The sequence below is a fragment of the Hippichthys cyanospilos genome, chromosome 10, assembly GCF_059441005.1.
Source record: "Hippichthys cyanospilos isolate Australia breed blue-spotted pipefish chromosome 10, RoL_Hcya_1.0, whole genome shotgun sequence".
Lineage (NCBI taxonomy): Eukaryota > Metazoa > Chordata > Actinopteri > Syngnathiformes > Syngnathidae > Hippichthys > Hippichthys cyanospilos.
The window spans coordinates 17,813,228-17,836,380 of record NC_142378.1 but is presented as its reverse complement, the minus strand read 5'-3'; the positions used below and the strand labels follow the sequence as shown (position 1 = coordinate 17,836,380).

At 40.3% G+C, this 23,153-nt stretch overlaps 2 protein-coding genes across 4 annotated transcripts; one reads left to right on the top strand and one right to left on the bottom strand.

Moving 5' to 3' along the window:
- Nucleotides 1–221: 221 nt before the first annotated feature.
- uap1 (UDP-N-acetylglucosamine pyrophosphorylase 1) lies at nt 222–14,889 on the bottom strand. 2 transcript variants are annotated; one of them, XM_088424877.1, is made up of 11 exons: nt 14,426–14,889; nt 13,208–13,507; nt 11,702–11,906; nt 10,791–10,966; nt 10,538–10,710; nt 5,821–6,014; nt 5,606–5,746; nt 4,275–4,463; nt 4,093–4,134; nt 2,253–2,319; nt 222–718 (listed from the first exon to the last, which is right to left on the bottom strand). In XM_088424877.1, the coding sequence occupies exons 2-11, from the start codon at nt 13,491–13,493 to the stop codon at nt 626–628; spliced, it is 1,566 nt and encodes a 521-aa protein (XP_088281003.1). In that variant the 5' UTR covers nt 13,494–13,507; nt 14,426–14,889; the 3' UTR covers nt 222–625. The 2 variants fall into 2 exon arrangements, with proteins under 2 accessions (XP_088281003.1, XP_088281004.1); XM_088424878.1 differs by lacking the exon at nt 4,093–4,134 and having other exon boundaries at nt 14,426–14,888.
- ubxn6 (UBX domain protein 6) lies at nt 14,821–23,053 on the top strand. Of its 2 annotated transcripts, none has more exons than XM_088424880.1 (11): nt 14,821–15,206; nt 15,947–16,104; nt 16,399–16,463; nt 16,551–16,673; nt 16,750–16,847; nt 17,489–17,564; nt 17,667–17,751; nt 18,245–18,464; nt 18,533–18,663; nt 19,952–20,100; nt 21,833–23,053. In XM_088424880.1, the coding sequence occupies exons 1-11, from the start codon at nt 15,121–15,123 to the stop codon at nt 21,956–21,958; spliced, it is 1,317 nt and encodes a 438-aa protein (XP_088281006.1). In that variant the 5' UTR covers nt 14,821–15,120; the 3' UTR covers nt 21,959–23,053. The 2 variants fall into 2 exon arrangements, with proteins under 2 accessions (XP_088281006.1, XP_088281005.1); XM_088424879.1 differs by having other exon boundaries at nt 14,826–15,206; nt 15,944–16,104.
- The last annotated feature ends 100 nt before the right edge of the window (nt 23,054–23,153 follow it).

The following is a 23,153-nucleotide window of genomic DNA, read 5'->3' as shown; positions in this document are numbered from 1 at the left end:
TATATATATATATATATATATATATATATATATATAAACTTTCTGTGCAGCATTTTGTATGCACTGGGGGCATTTTTAAAGTGCTCTATAAATAGTGTTCAGCCCTAAACAGAATTGTAACACATTGCTCATAGGTGGTTAAGTTACTCAGGACCACTGCTCTTCACCCCCCCCTTCGCTCACCACTTTTTGCGACCACAAATAAACACCAGTCTTTCAAATGGTATTTCTCCTTACTCTTCTTTAATATGCATCACTTTAAGAAGAATAATGTTCCGTCATTAAAAATTAAGCTAGCGCCCACATGCTGCCATCTACATGATTCATAATCCAGATCATTTCAGTTTCAATGTGCTAAAAATCACTATGTCAACTTCAGCAGATGTGAAATACCTCATTAAGATACATAATATATATAAAAATAAGTCTCATCAGCAAAATAAATAGATGCACCAAACCCCCAAATTCTCCTCCCTAAGGATCATCTTCATACAAAGGGTGTGCACTTCATCTCGTTGGTTTGTTCATTCAGTTGTTTTCTATGCATGCAGATCAACAGCGTTATTGCACATTGATGACATCACATCTTATTCCCAGGTGTCTTTGGATTGGTCCCTGTTACTGCTTAAACACCATTCTTGACCAGCTCATGAATGCCGCTCTCATCGATGATGAGTGTGGGTTGGAAGTCTCGATCCTTCACCAGAGCTTCGAGACCCTTTTTAGGGAAGAACGTCAAGCCGTTAGGAGATAGGCAGATAGTTTTCAGTTCCGGTTGACTTTGACTCCTGTCTGAGATTGAATAGGTAAGCCTTCAACAATTCTAATAGGAAAAAAAAATGCATTTCATGTGACATTACAGGCAGTTGACTGTACAAATAAAGGCACCACCCTAACTACAGTCTTGTAAATGAGATCAAACGGAATGATTTAGACCAGTAGATCTCAAATGGGGGTATGGGTAGCCCTGGGGGCACTTGAAGGAACTCCAGAGGGTACATGAGATTTTAAATAAAACATGCAAAAGTCCCTTACAAATAATTACTGAATTAAAGAAATGTTTTGGAAAATATACATTTATAAAACCAATTTCATGTTATTAAATTCCAGTTATTCAATTTCATTATTTTAAAAAAGCCAGATTCTTCCCCATACTAGACCCAACGTGTCATGTGCAAACATCTCGTTACCTGTCAAATTAATGATTTATTTTTGTGAACAGATCTCTCCTATAATCCCAAAAGAGGACACTTTAAATTGAAGATTTTTCTGTGAACAAATATTTATTTATAATTATTTCTTTTAGAGAACAAGTTTATGATCCTTCATGTGAATTATTAATAAATATTTGTCCACCAAAAATAATCAAGTTAATTATTGATTTTTGTGAACAGAATCTACTGTAATCCCAAAAGAGACTGCTTTATTTTTAATATTTTTCTGTGGACAAATATTTATTTATAATTATTTCTTTTTGAGAACAAGTTTGACACTTTATGTTGATTATTTTTTTGTGGACAAATATTTATTAAGAATTAGGTTATTTCTTTTTGATAACAGATCTCTTCTATGATTCAAAAGAAGCCACTTTGTGTTGATTATTTTTTGTGGACTAATACAAATTAATTTTGAGAGGTTCTAAAGTTTAAAAAATTACACACTGATGACATGTTTTAGGTCCCTTTTATTTTGTAACAAGTAATAAATGTATTCATTACTATGAATAATACATTTATGAAAACCAAAGATTTTGTTCGGTTAGGCTCACGTTAAAATAAATACAAATGACTCATGAATTAATACGAGAGTTTATCTCCTTCAATTTGTTCTTTTCCTAAATTGTAAGGTTAATATGAATTTGATTCATCGTTAGGCTCTAATATATACATTCTAAATCGGGGGTGTCAGACTCATTTTCATCACGGGCCACATTGTAGTTATAGTGCCTGTAGGAGGGCCGTTGTGAATGTGACGTCAAATAAATTTGAAGTATGATCGTACAAATAAAGGCTTCACCCTTCTGCAATTGAGTAAATAAACCTCTTCAACACCATAAGTCCACCTAAAATATTTTTGCCATCAAGTCCACTCTTATGTGGTCGCCACACAATGTTATGTGTGTCCATGTTTACATCCCAGGTTTCTTGTCATTTTGCTGCATTTCTCATACAACAGTCCAGTTATTGTATGCACTTATGGCATTAGTATTGAATGATTTTGCCCTCTACCCCTACATAAATGTAATGTCTTACCTCCCCCCCGTAGGACACAAGCGGTGAGATCTCACATTTGATTGGGAGGTCCGTTCCATCCTTGAGGCTGGATGAGGGAGGAATAAGAGGAAATTAGACAAAGAGTGTCACGGAATTGTATGCGCCTGCGAATCCTCAGCCCTCTGTGATTGATTATTGTTATTGAAAGAGTTGATGATTAAAAGGAAGGAAGGGGCAAGAATTAGACAAAACGAAAGACAGCTCGCAGTGCTTGCATGTTGACCACTCGTGTGAGTGGGGCAGGAATCGCGAGACCGCCATCATTCAATTTGTTTAAACAAACAAAACAAAAAAAATGACGGGGGGGAGAGAGAAGGAACAGAATCACTAAGTACATGTTAGCTCCCCCAACCAGCATGGTGGGAAGACTGCAGAGAGAGAAGAATGATTGAGAAGGGTGAAGAACAATCATACTCAAGTACATTTTCACAGTAGAAGAATTCAAAATGGGTTTATTGCGGTCAACAAGAGTTGATATTAGCAGGCAATACATGCCAATGTCATGCTCTGGTGCCGCTGATTTCGGAGCAGTTTCACTGATTTCAAAGTGACAATACATAAAAGATGATTTGAAATAAAGCCAAAAGTGTTACCGCTACAAAGTATAATGTTTCCGCCAAGCAGTACAGTTTAGTGTGCTTAGGAACGGTTCACCTACACCCGGCTAGTTCTCTATGAACTAAGAGGGACACAACTCTGCGATCAAATACTTGGGGGTGAAGAGACAATTGCTTTCAGCACAGCAAATTGGAAGGAATTAGTGCCAGTGTTGTTTCAGTTCCGTACGTGATGTTGTTTTTTGGGGGGCAATTTAAAATGACAGTCCTGTGTGTACATTCCCAGTTAACATAAGTCTGAATGTGACCGAGTTATTCTGAACACAGCAACGTCCTTTTTGATTAATTTTAGTTGTAAATGTAAAAATGTTATAGGTTACAATGCTTGGAAACGTTTCAAAATGAATTATCTTGATCACATTTTTTTCCATTTCAAGATGGAATCTGGGGATGCATCTTTATCAGAATCCATTAATTGGCTGGTCAATTTAATCGGCTAATATTGGCTCTTTTATAACCAAGGTAATTCTATCTCCCCCAATGAAATAAAATAACATATTTTGGGCCAACTTTGTTGTAAAGGTAAACGAATACTACTGTCTGTCCGTCCGTCACAAACACACCTAGGGGCAATGTGGAGTGTCCAACATACCGATCATGCATGTTTTTTGGAATGGGGAAACCGGAGTGCCTGGAGATAACCAATGAGGGCACGGAAAGAACATGCAAATTCTACACGGAAAGGCAGAAGCCGTTATCAAATTCACGACCTCATATATTTCACGCCACCATATATTTATCCATATTATTGTTTCTGACATCTTTATAACAAACAGCCAATCAAATGATCAGAATGTAATTCTAACTGGGAAACAAAATAGTAAACCATATTTTGAGACTGAATTAGTATTGATGTTATTTTAGAAACATTTTATCACCTTTTTCAGTTTTATGTCTTAGATCAAGTAATATTGTTTGGTAATATGTGAATAATTTACACAATTCCATTTATTCATTTCATGGGTTGCTCTCATGAAGTTGACTATTCTGCCTCCTTCTGATCATTTCGCCTCGTTGTTACTTCAAGTAAGACTTTTTGGCACCCTTCTCTTGGAGGGTGGAAGTCAGAAGATTTGACAAAAATCCAAACTACACACGCTACCAAAGTGGAGTGAACTGTACTTGCTTGGAAGAAAGCAATACTTAAAGAAAGCCAAGACCATCTGCATGCACTCGATACTGCCAGGGGGGCGAATAATTACTTTCTGTTGCCATCATCTGTGACAGGGCCTGCTGCTCCAGGTCTGGAAACATTTGACGGGGAGGAACACGGGGAGCAAGACCCAGCATGAGACAATGACACAGCGGGAGCATGAGGCTCAACACAAAATCCAAAAACGAAGGATGCACACAAGCGGCGCATGCATGCACACCCCGCGTTCACCTGGGTATGGCGGGCACACGTGTGCCGTTCTCGTCGATGAAATGGCCTCCGGCGTTCAGCACCCAGCGATGGTGGAGGGACATGAGGGCGTGTCTAGCAGTGGTGGGCGTGTCCTTCCCATCTTGGCGGTCGGCGTTCTTCAGCGGGGAGAACTCATCTTCCCTCAGTACCTCATACACCACAAATGTCCTGTTGGGGGAGACGTACGCATCAAGCTCTACAACGTAAAGTTTGGAGCGACGAGACCCGAAACGCGGAGCGAAATTCCACTCATTTTGCCTACTCTCCAAAGTTAACTGTATTGAACTTTTGTCGCTCTTTGCATTGCAACAGAACTAATCATGATGGCCTTTTTTTGTACAAGTATCAAATCCGATGGAAACGACATACAGTTCCAATGGTATTTTCATGTACAGTATATTGATAATATGCTACTATAGACCTAATCTATGTAAGTGGGAATTTTCAAGTGCCTTTTTTTGTATGCATCAAATTCTATGGAATCTACATACAGTTCCAATGGTATTTTCATGTATATTGATAATATGCAACTATAGACATAATCTATGTAGGTGGGAATTTTCAAGTACAGTATCCTAAACTTATAAACAAGTAATAGGCCATACATTTTAAGCCCCCCCTCCAAAAAACAAAAACCAACAACAAAAAAAACACCAGTGAAAGGGTTAAACAATTGTTGAACTGTACCAAGACAGCAAACGGAAGCATTAACCAAAGCATTTGGCACAGTATTGACCACTTGATTGTGACATTGATTTTTTAATTATTTTTTCCTGTCAGGCAAGTTTACTGTAAAGCGTGGAGGATTCAAAGAAAATATTAAGGTGCTGTATGAGAAAAGATTGGTTTAGCCACAGTCGCAGGAAAGCAGAGGAAGTGGTCGGTGGTGCGGTCCTTTTCCGATTTACTGAAAACTACACAAAAGTTGTCTACCAAAACGCCAGCAAATCAAGCATAACAACATGCTTCTTTGGTGCTGGTGCGTAGGGAGCATGAAGCTTGTCATACCGGTAGGTCTCAAACTTCAGTTTTCGGGGACAGCTGTCCTGCATATTTTCAATGCTTCTCTCTCAAACATTCCTGATTCAAATGTTTAGGACCATTTTCCAGCTCCCGCAAAACTTGCTGATGAGCTAATCATTTGACTTAGGTTTGTTGGGGAGAGAAACCTAGAAAACATGCAAGATACAGAACCTTGGGGACTGCAGTTTGAGACCAATGTATCAACAAGGACCACAGTCTCTTTGTGTAAATCCAGCCTTAATGCACTGAAAACTTTGCAAAGGCAAGAGAAAAAAAATGTTGCTTACTTGGCAAACTGGAAGATGTCAAAAACAAACTTTTCCATTTTAATTCCATTGGGTTTGTCAGGGGTGATGAGTTGACCCTGCTCGTCAATAAACGGGATTTTCTTTTGAGCCACGTGGTGCTGAAGCTTTGGTTCGTACTTCCTGGTGGGGGACAGAATCATTGACTATTCTTGTGCTGCAAATGAATCGAGTCAAAGGGATTTTAGTGGGCTTACTCCACAACGTCTTTGAGGAAGGAGAAGCTGAAGAAGTGATTAGCCACATTGCCTGCGTTGAATAGGAGGCGGCCGTCGGTGCTGCGCTTCTCGGCTGTCGCTAAGGTGATCTCGCTGTACTCCACCACCTGATAAACCCCATCGACCTTGCACACTACACCAACAGCCTCCGTTGGGTTGCTTTTCTCCACGACCTGAAAAGAGATCAAGTCTGGAACATCCATCTCATATTGTTAAAGTAAAAATCGAGGTCAAAACATTTCCTTACGACAAAATGTTAGATGTGGCCTCACCAGTCTAAACATGATAATCTGATTCATTTTGCTTTTCTGGAGTATGAAGCAGATTCCTTTCCATTTAAATCCATCTCAGAAGTCAGACATTTTGCTTGCCAGTTATGGTTGACTGAACATGTATGCAGCTGCTCTGGGCTCAGGTAACAACCAATCACGACTCAGTTTGCAAACCTTACATGACCAAATTTAGAAAGCTGGTGAGCCGTGATTGGTCGTCAACTTAGCCCTGAATAATTGTGATGCCATTTTCTATCGACAGCAAGTAGCTAAATAGCCATAACCTGTGATGGTTAAAAAGTGCTGATTTTTCCATTAATAAAGGTTTAATGACGAAAGCATTTCAGGATTCCTAATGAAAGTGATTTTAGAGTTAATTTCGCTGAACTTTTTTCCAAGGCAAAGCATTAGGATTATTATGATTGGACACGATGAGATATCTCAATAAAAAACAAAATGTCACAACCACATAAAAGACCAAGGAGTGGCCTGCAACATCTACTACATGGAGTTAAATCTGCCACAAAAAGATCACATTTCCTCTTTGTGCAAACAGCAATTTGCACTGAAAGAGAAAAAAAAAAACGTTTGCTAGTGCTTAATGACAGAGTACTGATGAGGGGGTTGGTGAGCGGACTGGGTCATCGCTCGCCGGGAAGCCACATGAACTGCCGAAGGAACTTAATAGAGGGGCTCCATACTGATCCTGAATACCCATCTCAAACAGCAGCTGTATGCACATTTCCAAGATGTAAGATTTTACATTTCGCCCACGTGTGTGCTTGAGGACGTGGATGGTTGTGAAGAAATGGGAGGTAGCATAAAAAGCACATAAAAACCACACAGATAGAAAGACTGCTCATATAAAAGATGCAGATGTCCCTTTTCAAATTACAGCTACATTTTTTTTAAAAATAGGTAAACATTTATATTTTTGGCTTTTTCAAAAGAACAAGCAGACCTCTTTGCTTTTCAGCCCATCAGCACCACAGTTAAGGCTCTATGGTTGAAGTCTCAGGCCTCCTTGTCTTTTTTTCCTCCCACATAAAAAAAGTGATACTGTATTTGCACTGTTATTTGCTGACCAAGGTTGTATCCTACCCAGAGGCATATTTCGTAATTTAGCCCAAGGTAAATCCAGTCATGGGCCCCTCCATATCCAAACTGCAAATATCTGCACTGTTTACTCCAATTGATAAAAACATCAATCAACATAGTAACCATAGTTAACAATTTTTACCACTACAAAGCCACTTGTGTTACGCTCCCTCTCATCTCTGCTGCATCATCCATGGCTGACACCGAATGCAGTGCCACTGGCAAGAGCGTCGGGTATTCGATTAGTCAATGCAACAATCAATAGGATAATCAATGTTCAAATGTTCGATAATGGCAGCCCTAATTCATCCATCTATTTTCTAGAGCGGCTTATCCTCACAAGGGTCAAAGGCTTGCTGGCGCCTATCCCAGCTGACATTGGGTAGTAGGCGGGGGACATCCTCAACTTCAACTGGTTGCAAGTCAATAGCAGGGCACACAGAGACAAACTACCACTCACACCAAATCACACCTAAGGACAATTTAGTACGTCCAATACACCTGCCATGGATGTTCTTGGGAGTGTAGGAGGAAACCTGAGTGCAGACCCCATGCGGACAGAACCCATGCGGGCTTGGGAAGAACATGCAAACGCCAAACGTGGATTTGAACGATCTGATCCCTGAACTGTGATGGTGGACACGTTAACCACTGTTCCACCGAGCCGCCGCAGCCACTTCTTGAACTTGACCAAACTGTATTCCATGAGGACTGCTTTTACAGAAGTCTGTTAGGATAGGCCCCAGTCCAGCAATGGTGACAAGTACAATTTATTGGTGGGTGGGAGAAGTCAGCTGGAATAGGCTCCAATCCAACTACTCGAAGCGTGACAAACTTTATGTATGTACTGACTGGATGGATGGAATAGGCGCCAATCCAGCCCTCTAATTTTGACAAGCTTTATGTACCGACGGACGGCCAGACAGACAGCTTAACAGATAGATTGATAAACAGACAGACAGATATAGACTGATGGAAAAGCAGGCTACAGAACTTGCTTTTACACTTGAATGAGTTAAGAATTACAAATGAAATTAAAGTTTTAAAAATATGGCCTTATTTCACCTTAAGGTGTGTTCTAAAATACAAATAACTGTTCCTGTTGTTTTGGAGCTTGTTAGTCACTCGCATAACAAATATGTATTTGAGGGTGTAAATCCCCGTTGTCTCTTGACGCATACACTGTAACGTCTGTCTGGTGTTGTTAACTAAAACAGTCCTAAATGATTAGGCAAAAAAGGAGTTGCCTTCATTGTTAGCCAATGATGACTCACAATGGATTGGACACTACCCAGGTCACACACAAATGATGAATGATCTTCCAGGGTTAAATCATGTGATTCACCGACAGCTGAACTAGATTGTGACTTCACATACAAACCCCTGGAAGGATCAACAATGTATTTATAGCAAAAAGCATAAAGACACTCCAAATAGGTTGTGCTTTGGGAAAAAAAAAATAGGAAACGTTTAGGTTGTAATAGACCAAACCAATAGACCAACTGGCCTTTATCTCCATCTGCTGCTAGGTAGTGGAAGGTGCAGTTTTTTTTCTCCACTGAAAAACATGGGACTGTTAAAGGACCTGTATCATCATATCTTACTTTTGGCACATTGGGGATTTAATTTCCAATCAAATTTGAGATTTTTCAGTGGTATTTCTAACCAGGAAGTGAAATGTCTCTATGACTGGGGTGTGGAAACTTATATATAGCTGTCTTTATACAGCATTTATGTGCTGTTCATCCAATGCACATGGTTCATTTCTATACAACGAAGCTAACAAGCACTTGCAGCTATGACATGTTCATTGGGTGCAATTGTGGGAATTAAGACAGATTTTCATTGTAATTTCACAGCAAATCCACTCTTGTATTTGTATTCATCACAAAACACCTACTGGTTGCTGGCCATGTGCTCCCAAGCACATGTATCCACCACTTCCACTTTTTCTACAGTAAACCTTTGTATGAACATTGTTGTTTACTTGGTCAACTCAGTGCAAAATCTCTCACCTAAGGAATGAAATTGAATGTGGGCACGGCACCTTAGATAGTATAGGCGTGTGTTTACACGAGTGGAACAGGGGCGGTGTAGATGCAGTACGAGGGCCTTCCTCCACACCTTACATAGAGAGACTTGAGAATACTAATAATCAATTTTATATAGCCGCTTTTCCTCACTAAGGGTCACAGGCTTGCTGGTGTCTATCCCAGTTGATTTAGGGCATTAGGCAGGGTCGGACAACCATTCATGCACCCAACAACACCTAATGACAATGTAGAGTGTTGGCTACACCTACCATGCATGTTTTTGGAATGTGGGAGGAAGGCGGAGTCCCAAGAGAGAGCCCACGGCACAGGAAGACCAGAGAGAGCTTGAAATCTGGACTCTGTGAAGCGCACGTGTTCAACGTACCCCTCAATACTACTACTACTAATAATCCATCACTTTTTTTGTAATGCTTTTCCGCACACTTTCCAATGGATACATTATTCATGTACTCAATGGAAGTCCCCTATTATCTGCTTGGGCAGGGTCAGTGCTGTGAACGCAAGAATGAGCCTAGGCTAGGCTAGCTTAGCCTTCTTCGTATTTCTTGATTATCTCCAGCTTCGTTTTCGTAAAAATCATCTTCTTACTTCTCTCTTTAACATTACTAGCAATCTTGGGACCCAGGGCTAAGCCATTCAAATTTGAATTAAATCGTAAAACGCACAATAAATATGTTATTTTAAGCACTCAAGACGATAGCAGACCAGCGTTGTAGTGACATAAGCGGTGACGCGTGTATAGACGCATGAGCACGGGCATATCCGAGATGGCGGTAACGCACACACAATGACCACCATGTTGGATGTGTCAAAAGCCGAAAGAAATGGTGTAAAGAGGGGACAAAAAAAACGTTGCTGTCTACGTCGTAAGGTGAAAAAAATACAAGGCAGGGACGTCGTAAACCGGGGGTCCACTGTATTTAGGGTGAGTGATTAACATTGTAACATGTCAAAAAGTTCCAAAAGGGTGAGCTTCCAGGGGACCTTTAAAATTTGTTTTTCCCAGCCTTCCTCAAGACATTCCAAAAGCATGCAGGTTAGGTTCAGTGGAGACTAGAAATTGTAAATAGGTATAAATGTGCATACATGTTGTACCACTTTTGTCTCCTGTTTGATTGCACATTTGGACCCAATAAACTGTCCAGATAGTGTCAAAATACATATGTAATAAACCTGATAAAAATCCACCAATGACTTGACTGCAGGAAAAGACTCTGTCACAAAAAAAGAAAAGAAAAAAAAACAGGAAGAGAAAGCAAGTGTAAAACTGACCTTGGCACCACAGTCAGCATCCTTCTCCACACAGAAACCTACAAATGCTGGGTCAGCCACTTTGACCAGGATGTTATCCACACAGTAGACATGTATGAACTCAATCCCCCTCCGCTGCATGTCATCCAAGATGCCCTGCTTGCCCAGGGCTCTGTACAGGCCCCCATTCCCATCTGAAACACAGGAAGTCTTTTTTTTTTACAGCCAGTCACCGAATGCAGACAACTAAGTCGAGACAACACATGCAAATTACCAGGAGCCATGGACAGCTTGCATTTAGTCTCCAGGATGATCTTGCCGTCGTAGTCCATGGCTGGCAGCATGCCCTGCTGGAAGAAGATGACATTGCGCTTGTCCAAGCCAAAGTAGTTGAGGCGTGAGAAGAATTCCTTGGTGGATTCCATTGTCCTACCGCTGGTCATGATGTACCTGAAGATGAGATCCCCCAGGTGCGGTTGAAGACAAAAAAATCTTGCTGTGTGTGTCTACTGAATGACATGTTGTAGTTATCTAAGTGGGACATAATTGACGGTTACATTGTACTCTCTGAAAAAAAGTGTGAGAAACTAGTGTGTTGTCCACTTTGAGTTGAACAGCCAACCTTTTGGTTGCTGGATGACCCACTCTACCACCTGAGCCACGACCACCGCTTTTTCTCCCTTGAGGAAAAAATGGTGGCAAATTGGTAGCTATGGTGTCAAGTTTAAGGAGTCCATAAAAACCAAGCTGCACCTCAAACAAATAGATCCTTTACACTTCAAATAGTTGATGAGGCTACTAGGTGTCTGTGATGACCCTTACTATGAGATCCCGCATTGGTGTCTTTAAACATGTGTTGTCCAATTGATTGAAAAAATTCCTCTATCCCAAATATACACCTCCATTTTCCACTTTCCTGGTAGTACCTGGCACCTACAATTAAGTCAATAAAGCCCTGCCCATTATCTGATAAAATACTGTATGCTCATTTTCTCTAACTGGCAGCCAAAGCACTGCAGCCCTGCATTTATGGCATTGTCCATATATCTTAATTGACTTGACTCTACGAGGAACTTCCGTGATGATCAATTCCAATGTTTATACTGTATGACCCAGTCAAGTGTCCCACTGAATGAGGCGATATTAACATTTCATTCAAAACCAACAGCAAGCTTTCAGCCTTACCAGGGAATGATGCACTTGCTCTTGTGCTTCTCCTCACTGAGTTGCTGTAGTTTCAAAATGCGCTCTGCTTGGATTTGGAAGAGGGTCTTGTGAGACGGAAGCCCCACATCGTACATGCCTTTAGGGTAGGAGACCCCCAGTCTGGTTCCCTGACCACCAGCCAGCAGTAGCACTGCCACTTTACCCTGGGAGATGCATTCCAGACCTGAACATAGCATATTATTACATTAAGATTAGATTGTTGAACAAGTCTATTTAAGATTATGAATTTATGCTTGTGTAGCACTATATCTAATCAGTAACAATGGTCAGAGTACATTTATATTACCTTCATTAATAATTAAAATAGAGCAGCAGCAATATGTAAACAAATGCATCAGATTTTGAATACAATTTGACGATAGAAATGTGTTGCTGAGCTGAGCATTATGGTCTAAAGTAAGATTTTCAAAACAACATTTTAGCAAATAACGACAGTAATCAGAATTAAGTTTGTATATTTGTTCTTCCCCTTCTGGGATTTGGTGTATTTCCACTGATATCAAACAGGTTTTATGCAAACAAGATTTTAAATGTTCAATAATGTAAACCTCATAAAATGAGCTGTCCAATGGGTGAGGCTGGCCCCAAACGATTGTCAAAGGGATGCACCCCTTCAAATTGTTTAGGTCCTGAATATATTCAAAAAAAGCTATTTGAACATAAATCCAATCGGGATCCGAGGTCAGCAAACTTGGGTCAGTTAGTAAAGTTTTAAGTTCAAAACAAACATGGCGAATCAGCAATAAGCTGTTATGGTGTATGCAAATGGGAAATACTGACAATAGAACTGAAGTAAGCCTCACACCTAAATGCGTTTAAATCCAGGTTGAAAACTATGCTGCTTCTTTTCAAACCCATGAAAGCGCATCACCTTTAGTGTGAATTACAGTGTAACAATGTCAAAATTAGTCTGAAAAAATCCAACGAGAGATGAACTAAGGTGGGTACTTTTTTATGGAGTTCAAGAACTTTATGGATTCATAAAATTTATGGCTGTTCTGCTTTACCTTACATAAACGGCTTCTACGTGACTCACTTTGCAATACTCCTCTGTATTGCTAAGAAAGCAGTAATTTGGGAGGAACTGCTAGACTTTGACTAGCAACCAAAACTTAGAAACGCAAACACAGTGCATGCAATTTGCTCTTGCCAAAGCGCAGTGACCTCATCGACAGTCAAAAATACAATCAGCCTACGTCAAAGATACAATTGAAACCAGATGACGACCAATACTACCCTCCACCCTTCTGCTGTCATCTTCCTGCTGCAAGGAAAGACTAACGGACCCAAATAGGCAGCACTGTGCAATGAAAATATTGAACACAAGATGATTATAAGTGAATGAAAATGTTACATAATGTTATATATTACAAGACATCTATAATAATTAAAGGTTAAATACTGAATAGTAAAACTAAAATCACCACTAAATGGGAGTAAATTATACAAAAAAATCTGGATGACCTTTTTGCTCCCAGCATTTAAGACGTTCCCTGTCCCTCGTCACGCTCCCCAGCACGTCCTGGGGGACTGGTTCTATGCGGGCGTCCATCTTCTCGTTCTTGCCGCAGCGACCAGATAGCTCCATGGCCCTCTTAAAGAAGCCATTGACCTCCTGGAAGTCTATACCCTGCAGATCCTGGCTCAAGGAGGCTCGCTCATCAGGGCTCAGCTTGTCCCAGAAGCGCAGCAGGTGAGACTGGCCTGCCTCGCTCAACTTCTGGAGGAGTCCACTGGTGTTGAGGTCCATGATCAGTAATGGGTCTGTTAACACAGAAAGATTACAACTGTATATTCAGTGGGGGAAGAAAAACAAAGTGTTTTATTTCATTCTTAACAGCCATGTGTGTATTCTTTTTATTACCTGCAGATGAGACAGGCCTTTGGTGATATGGAAATTATTTTCACAATTTGGGGCAAAAGGTTCTATCATTTTTGGTTTTTGTATCTTGTGTGAGGATCAAGAGGTAAAAGATGAAAATAATTGAAATAGTGGTACAGCAGAATTGATCTTTGCTAGTTGAGGAGAGAGAGATAAAATGGATCCAAGTTCAAAAACAGAATGAAGACGAAGAAGCACGAACGGTTAAGGTATGTTCCAGAAAAAAGAACAGTTTGATCAAAAAATGTTACTTTGAGTTCCCTGAAAAAAATCCCGTATATAAAACACCAAAAGAAAATGAGTGCTGTGCATTTAGCAACACAGCGACATTTCTAGTCTGAAGTGGTAGCAAGGGTAGTTTGGGTGACTGATTTGATTGATGGGTGGCACACCTAACCAATCTTTTTACATCTTGTACTGAAAAAACGAAGTGAAACATTAAACCTGTTAACACAACCTGCTGGTCCGCAATTTGTTGATGCAGCAGCAATTTACAATGGCATTAAGTTGACAGCACTTTTACAATACCTGTTAGGACACAGTTTGAGCATATTTCAAACTAACTTTCTGTTAGGTTAAAGTAGCGAATACGAGCACCGCATAAGCAATGTAAATATACGTTTTGCTTATGATACGAGAAGGACTGTGGGCAAATGTACTTTTTAGGCTACAATGCGCCAACTGACAAATAGTGTCTTGTCTTCGGTTACAGCATGTACCAGAGGCGGGTAATATTGTTGTTAGTGATGGGATATCTCAACGAATACATGAAATCTGAGTCAATTCTTAATCAAACTCACCTAGTGGGAGTGTCTCTCCTGTGTCTGACGAGGTTCGACGCCACAATTGAGCTCTCTTATCCGGGTTTGAACGCCTCACAAACCCGGACACCACCTCCTACTACGTCACGCTTGACGTGGCAGGCGGAGATCCAATGATGCGTTCTTGTGATCCTCGTAAATCCCATAACAAATGCAAAATACAAAATGTCGCCGTTGTTTAATTGTTTTGGAACTATTTCAAGAGGAGCAAACCAAGCGACCCGTACCCTCCGCCGACAGCAATATTTTGATGGCAACTCCTTTCGCACGCTACACTTGCAATAACACTACAATGTCTCCACCAATCACACGAAAGTCAAGTAAGGTCTCGTTGGTACGCCCCGGAAATCAGAATTACGTTTTTACGGTGAGAAAATGTACACTTCACACTTGAAATGATCACCGCTAATAGAACTGCCTTTAAAATGGCAGCGCGAAAGCAGCGGTACTTGAAAACAGAGCGACCTTCAAGCCGCCGTGACTTGAAAGTCTTGAATGAAGGATGAACGTACAGAGCGAAACTCGGCCTCAGAGCGGCAGCACTCTGAAAGACGTGAGCCGGAAGTAGTATTCTCAAAAGGAAAACACTGTAAAGAAGAAGAAGAAGCTTTGTTGACATTTTCCACTCAGCTGACAGTCTCTACCTGTCTGTCGTTTTCGTGTCCCAAAGAGAGATGAAGAAGCTTTTCGATGACATCAAAAAGGACATCAAATTTAAATCGGCGGGCCCTGGGAAGAAGCTAACGGATGATAGCGGCAGGTCAGTGGTGAAGTTTTTTCCTCCACCATCCCTGTGTCGCATGACACACGTCGTGTTGTAGCCTTCGTTGGACTCAAGAAGCGATCGGCTTTGTTTATACATTATGTCTGCTTGGCACACCAATTTTAACATTAGGTATTGTCGTAAGTTGTTTTGTGGTGATGCAGGCGTCTAATTTTAGGATGGCTAAAAGTAAATCCTACGCAATCTTGTTAAGTCACGTGACCGCAGTTATTAGCGCTTTGGAGCGTAAAGGGAATCTGGTGGAAGACAAATAGTGAAAATATAATTTAACCCCTTTTGTTGTGGTACAGGTACATTTTTTTTTTCAAATGAGTTCCGTTTCTCTTCTGCAAGATTGTACTGTTTACTAATCAACTCGCAGAAGGAATAATTACAATAGTCCTACAAAAGCTGACATTTGTTTCACAATGAGGTAAACGTCAAATTTCACGACCTAAGTCATGATACATTTCCTTGGATGTCCATTTGCATGACTCTTTCAATCTCTCTGTTGCAATGCTAGTCACCAATGACAGCAGTTATCTGTTGTTAAGCACTTGTCATCTCAAATTGTGGATAGAATGACAAATACAATCCTTTACATGTTCATTCTAATTGATCCAGGAAACAAAAGCATCACATTGAACAGTCAGGCAAACGCCCAACAGACCCAAACCGAATACTGCATAAGCAATCTTACATGTGTCCCCTTTCTGTAACTTTTGCTACAAAAGTAGTGCACCTGATAGAGGGCAAAGGAGCTCAGGTGGAAAGCAGCATCACCGCGATGCTCCCAGCGAGGGATCTCAGCGGGCGGGAGCAGCAGCACTGGCTAGGGTGGAACAGCAACAGCGGCCCAAGGTTCACACCTCCCAGGACGCAATCAGGAATCAAGGTGAGCCATACGCAAACCAGTGCCATCAAAGCAGGTTTGGGACAAAATACCAACTTTTACAAGGAAAGTACCTGTAGTTTTATGGATTGCAAAGAAGCGTTATACATATGGATAGGCGCCACCATTCAAATAAGAGTACTGTTATTTCTTTTTTCTTTTGCTGCATTGGGACACTTTCACTCACCCATTTGTGTTTTTGCATCATTCCAAACACATCCCACATCACACTTAAGAACAATTTAGTATGCCCCATTCCTAACATAGTAAACTTTAAATGTTTCTGCTGGATCACAGTGAAACGAGAGTTAGAGGCAGAAGCCGCTGCGCTGGCAGAAAAAGACAAGGCAGCAACTGCAGAGGTATGTTCGTACTGTATCTTTGAATAGAGCCATACTTTTTATTAACTCCCTCTGCGCTCTTCCTCCCAACACACACTCGCACACCAGGGAACGGACGTGGCCTCGAGAGAGCCTCTCTCAGTGTCTGGCGTGTATTTCACATGTCCGCTAACAGGCGCTACTCTAACAAAAAGCCAACGGGACGCCCACATCAAGGAGGCCATTTTGATGGTATGCCTGAAAGGATCTGTCTAATCAATTCAATGCATGCAAAACACACACTGACATGTACTCTTTGTTACGTCAGCGATTCGAGGAAGATGATGTGGAGGCATCCGTCATGATGATTCACACGTTTAACAAAGACAAGGAAAAGGTGAAGGCAGCTGTGGACATCATAAGCAAGTAAGATAGCTGCAAATGTGATGCCTGTTGAAGGGGCAGAATGGCTTCTAAAGGAAGACTAAACTTTAGTCACTTTCAGCTGTAAAAAGTTAATAATTTGTCTGATTAATTGGAGAACTTTTTTTTCATGTACAATTAATAGTTTTTAATTAAAAACACATGTTCCCCTTACGCCAATCATGGCTCATCTTATGAATGTCACATGACCAAACCCAGAAAACACGTGAGCCGTGATTGGTCCTTTAGCATTTCATGTAATTTTCATTATCAACAAGTAGCATTTTTTTTATATAGACATGTAAAAACAATGTCGTTATCAAATTCACTGTGAACAAAATCTTAAGCATTTGCTCCTGAAAATGATAACTATAGTATCCCTTTAAATGGGATTCAGATTTGATGAAAAAAAAAAAAAATTGTCATTGCCTATATTGCATATTGGTATAGTTGCGATCAAAACACACCACAACATAACCAACAAAGCCCACATCTCACGACCAAAAAATAAAGCACGCTTAACACACATATATGACAAATTGGGCCTTTAATTGACCTGAATTGATTTAATGTCTGACTTCGATTGACTTTTTCCATACATGTACTATGTACCTTAATTTATTTTTTTTCTCCATATTTTACAGATACGTTGAAAATATATGTAAAAATCCTTCAGAAGAGAAATATCGGAAGCTTAAACTAAGCAACAAAGTCTTTCAGGTGTGGCTTGCGTCTCCGATTGACTATTACCCCCATCTAGTAGTTGAAAGGCAAATTTGCATGTGGATTCTGATCAGCCATGTTTTGTTGCGTGTGTTATAGGAGAAAGTGCGTTGTGTGGACGGCAGTCGAGAGTTCCTGCAGGCCTTGGGCTTTGTAAGCACAATGCTTCCTGTCGACGGTCAAGGTAAATCAACTTAGAGCTTGAATAAATGGGCAAAAATATCGGGACACAATAACACACACACACGTGCTGTTTTTTTTTTTTTCTTTAATTCAGTTATGAGGTGACTGAGATCAAAGTAAGGCCAACAGCTTTCTTAGATTTCTGATATAATAGCACAAAATGTATGTGATTGCTTGAAGGGGAGCAAAGAATGACACACATACTATTTATTTAATCCAGACCACTAGCATTTGCATTACAAATAATGTAACATTTGTTGTATCAACAAAGCCATTTTATTTCTAAAATTGATTAATTGAAACGTATTCATTATTTGTGTTAGTCAGTAGATTTTAGTTTGACTCATTCAAACTTACTTGAGTTAGACTCATTCCCATTAAAAATAGTACTTCAGCATCTGTTGTCGTCAATTACCGCGAATGAGTTAAATGAAAACATTAAAAAGGAAATACCTCTTCTCTCTTCGCCGCACTTGTCTTTAACGGGATTTTAGAGGAAGAAGAGGAGTTCCTGGTATTGCCTGAGCAGAGTTCCGATGCCCTGGAGCTGATGAAGGAGAGGCGGGATCGGTTGCAGCGGGGTGAGCCCGTCAGAGCGCAGCTGGACCGGCAGGCTCAGGCCTTCCGGGCGTCGGACAATGCAACCCGCTTTGAACTACCACCCGAATTCTACAACCTGAGTGCAGAGGAGATCAAGAGGGAGCAGCTGCAAAGGTGCAGATCTGTATTTTAGAGGGTTTTTTTTCTGTGTGTGTGAAGGCTTGAAGTCTTCTGTGTGTCAGGAGTGACTTAGTGGAGAAGAACTCCATGCTTCGTACCAAAGCCATGAGGGAGCGAGATGACCAACGGGAGAGGAGGAAGTACAACTATACACTGCTGCGCATTCGTCTACCTGATGGAAACCTGCTTCAAGGTAAAAACAACACAATACAATATAATATGCATCAGTGGAGCCTCACTTCAAGAACAAACTGTCGGCCAGTACAAAGTTGGAGAGGCAATGTATGAAATAAGTAATTTCTTGGAATAAGTCGCTGAAAAAATGAATTTGCAGTACCTTATTAACAGGAAATGTTTTGTGTGATTTCCTGAGTCAGATTATGAAAGACAAAAATGCCTTCATATATTGTATATACTGTAAGTTGTTCCCCATTTTTTTTTCAGTGATGAAACCCTGTCAAATATTTTTTCAGTCAAGCACCCCAAACCATATTGTATTTCTGACAACACTTATATAACTAAACAAAATAAATGCATGCAACAATTAGCAAAATGTCACTATAACAATTTAGCAATAAGTTGCATTATGTTGCAATTGGTTTTCTCTTATTTTAAAAAGAAAAATGTACTGTCACAGCAATAAAAAGCAGAAAATTAGATTTGTTTATACACACAGAACCCCTGTAAAATCTCAATGTATTTTCAGGCATCCCAAGGGGGACGCATACCCCCTTTGATAACCACTGGTTTTTATAAAGGCAATATTCTTTTTTTAAAGGTTGATATGGTTTTTAGGAGTCATGGAGGATGATAAGCTACATTGGGAGCTGATGCTAATTTTCAATAAGAGAAAAAATATTGACATGAAAAAATAAATAAAAAATAAAACCCTCTTAAATCTTAACTTTTTGCAGCAACAGTTGCTGCTCTCAACTGAAGCCACACCGTCCTTCCTTTCCTCACTACAACATGTAAAACCAACAGCGGCCAGAGACGACGCCAAAAACCTAAGCTCAAGCCAAACAAAGCAAAAATGAATGAACTGTTAAAGGATGAACTAAATCATTTCCAAAACATCAATATTTCAAGTTAATCCACGGACAGGTACCAGGCTGTGGGCCGGCGTAATTATTATAGCATATAACCTTGTAGTTTCAACCGTACCATTCCAACTATTTACCTAGCCTACAATTTGAACAATGGTGCAAAAGGCTATGCAAAACCAATGGAAATTGAATCCTTCTGATGCTGGTTAAAACAAGGTTTCATGAAGTTTGCGTTATAGTTTTGATGTTAATATGACTTTTTTTCCCCAAGAACCTGTTATAAGCTACTCTCTGGTCCATGAATCTTCGGGTAGTGAACCACTTTATGGCACCGTGGTGCAGAGCCCATGTTACCTTTTTGGGATGTGCCTGGCCGGGCCCCATAATCAGTCACCTAGTCTTACTAGATATTAAACGTTTTGTGTCTGATCTCAGGGACATTCTACGCATGGGACCGACTTCCCGTGGTGTTCAGTTTTGTGCGAGACTCTTTGGTGGATGGCTGGCAGCCCTTCGAGCTCATCGCTCCCGGTGGTCACAAGTTGCAGGAGTCTGAGGATGTGGCTTTGGCTGAGTGTAACCTGGTGAGTGACCCAAAGAGAGGAGATGCAATTTACTAAGATGTGTGCAAAACAACCATTCAATGATACAGTGGAGCCAGTAGGTTTTGCAACATGAACAAGTGCAAGTTTTAAAAAAGTTGAAGGGTTTGTCATTTTCATCATAGGTACATATTAAGTGTGAGATGAAAAAAAAAATCTAGGACATCACCTTGTATGATTTTTTTTTTTTTAATAATAATTTTTCCACTAGTACCCCTAAAGCATGATGTTTCCACACCCATGCTTTACAGTAGGTACGGTGCTCTTGGGGTGCAAATCAGCATACTTCTTCCTCCATACGTGGCTAGTGGCGTTTTGACCAAAAAAATTCAATTTTGGTCTCATCTGACCACATTACATTTTCTCATTCCTCCTCTGAATCTTCCAATTGGTCTTTAGCACAATTCGGACAGGTATTTAAATGATTTTTGTGCAGTGGGCAAACCTTTTGGACAGTGTGTTACTTTTTGTTATCTGTGCGACGGTGGTCCCAGCTGTCTTCAAATCATTGGCCAATTCCTTCTGTGTAGTTTTTGGCCCGATTCCTCACTGTTCTCAGGATCATTTGAACCCCGTGATCTTGCATGGACCCCACTCAGTGATGTAATACTACTTCCCCTTCCTAATAATGTTTCCAACTTTTGATATTTTCTCACAAACTTGTTTAGCAATTGCAGTTTAGCTCGGCTCAGCTTTGTGCAGTTTTACAATTTTATCTTTCGGAAGCTCTCTGGTCTTGGCGAGAACTGGAGTCTGACAGTCTGACAGTTTTGTGTGCAGGTGTCCCGTATGCATGTAATCAGTTCAAACAGATGCCATTCTCACTGTTAACAAAAGGAGGCCAGAATAACTTCTTAAGAGCAAGTGAATGGTCTGTAAGGGACACAAGTTGTTTGCTCTCTAGCTGTCCAGTATTTATCTGCAACCCATTTTCACAAACTGAAATTTAAACATTTAAAAATAAAAGATTTCCTATATTTTTTTTTTTTACATTCTTTCTGTCACAATGTGTAAAATGTAAATATTACAAACCTCGCTTATCTTTTGAAATAGGTGAACTTTAATTTTTTTGCTGCCCAATACTGTACATATTGGCCCCACTGTATATGCAATTTCCAAAATAACTAAATGTCTTAATGACATCTGTAATGAAGCTCTGCTGACTTTTTGTTCCAGTTTAGTTCAGCAGCCAGAAGCTTGAAATTGGCTTTGGTTGTGCACTCAAGCATCCCAGTTTTCAATATAATAGTGAATAAATGTGATGTTGTGGTGGTTAACATGTAAATTAGAACCCCTCTTTAAAGTTCAAACACACTGGGAGAGGAAGAGCAGAATGGCACTTTTAGGCACATTTTTCGAACTTGAAGGGATACTTATTTATTTTCAAGATGTAAAAAAGTTAAAATACCAAATAATTTTAAATATAATTTGTGGTAACATTTTTTGTCCAGATACTCATTCAGCTCTATTTAGTAGTAAAAATATTTGTTCCATAATTCATTGTAATAACTACATTTCTTCATATCACATGTGGTATACATATAACGTCACATGCTAACGACCAATCAACAAATTTGTCACGCAAAATCATGTATTTCTAAAAGTCCTGATTATACATGAAAAACAAAAAAATCTTTCATCTATAATTATTAGTGAAAATGCAAAAATAAGTATCCTTAGTAACTTAACGATCAGTTACCCTTTCTCCTGAAAGGTGCCTGCAGCTCTGCTCACGTTTGCCTGGGATGCTGCTGTGCAGGCAGACATCGCAGCAGCTGGCGGTAAAAGCTCAACCCTCCTCAAACCGGAGCTGCTGGAGACCATACGCAATCTGAGCTGAGTCGAGCGTGGGCGCTCCGTGCCAACTTCCCTTCCTGGGCCTACCGGGGTTGAAACGGTCCCTCGCCAACTGACCACGCTTGTATTTATTCCTGTCGTTGCTCATCATCTTAACAGATGCTAACCGCCGCTCACGGGACCCAACAGTCCGAAGTACAAAGAGAAGCGATGATGTGTGAACGTACAAATCGAGTGGATCTGTTGCTCCTTTCACACAGGTCCCATAACAGAAGATCCAGAATTTATCCACCCGAGGCTTTTACGCAGACGTGTGTAAAAGGCAAAGGCGGATGACGACTGGGTCGTCTTTTTTGCAGTTCCGACGCAGTCATTTTGCAACTTGGTGTGAAAGAAGCTTCTGATACTGTCGGACAGAAAATTGAAGATTTCAGAAGTGGAACTCATCTTTCCATTCAAGCATGCGTCACCATATTTCAAACCACACCACGTGCGTTGTAAAAAAAAAAAAAAAGATCTGTGAATTGTATTTGTTTGTATCAAACATCTACCCGAGGATGTCGTGCGAAATCTTAAATGCAAACCATCCTTCTGAGTCGCAACAGTATTTCATTTAGACTTACTACATATTTTCTTTCATCTTGAGATGAAGTTGACAACCTCCCATTTCTTGTTTTTCTATCAAACATAATGTAGAGCTTTTGTTGTCACCGGGTTATGTAGTTATTTGTCACCTTAAATTGTAACTGGTGCTCAGAATGAAAATATGGTTTATCAAGGAAAACCACATTCAAACATGTCTTTTGTTTCGCTGGTTATATTAAAGAGTTTAAAATTCTAGGAAGCTATTTCTTGAGACATCTGCCCTCTTGCTGGCATCAAAAGGGGTATGTGTCCCCCTTGATTGCGCTCATGTAGTCTAAACAAACTTTTCCTTGTAAAATTACAAGCTTGATTTAATAAAACCAGCAAAACCAAATATGTTTGGATGTTTTTTTTCTTTGAGGTGTAATTTCCCTGAGCAACACAGCTACACTATTAGGTCACAGCATTTCTCCATTCTCTCCATGTGCTCTATGGTTTTCAAAACAAGTCAACCTGTTTTGCCTGTAATAAAGATTGCTTGCTGACATATGAATATGCCTGTGTTTGGCATGTGGGAGTGGAAAATACTCAGGAAATACACACAACCGCAGGAAGGAGACAAGCCCCACAGGAAGTCCTGAGCCCATAGCCCG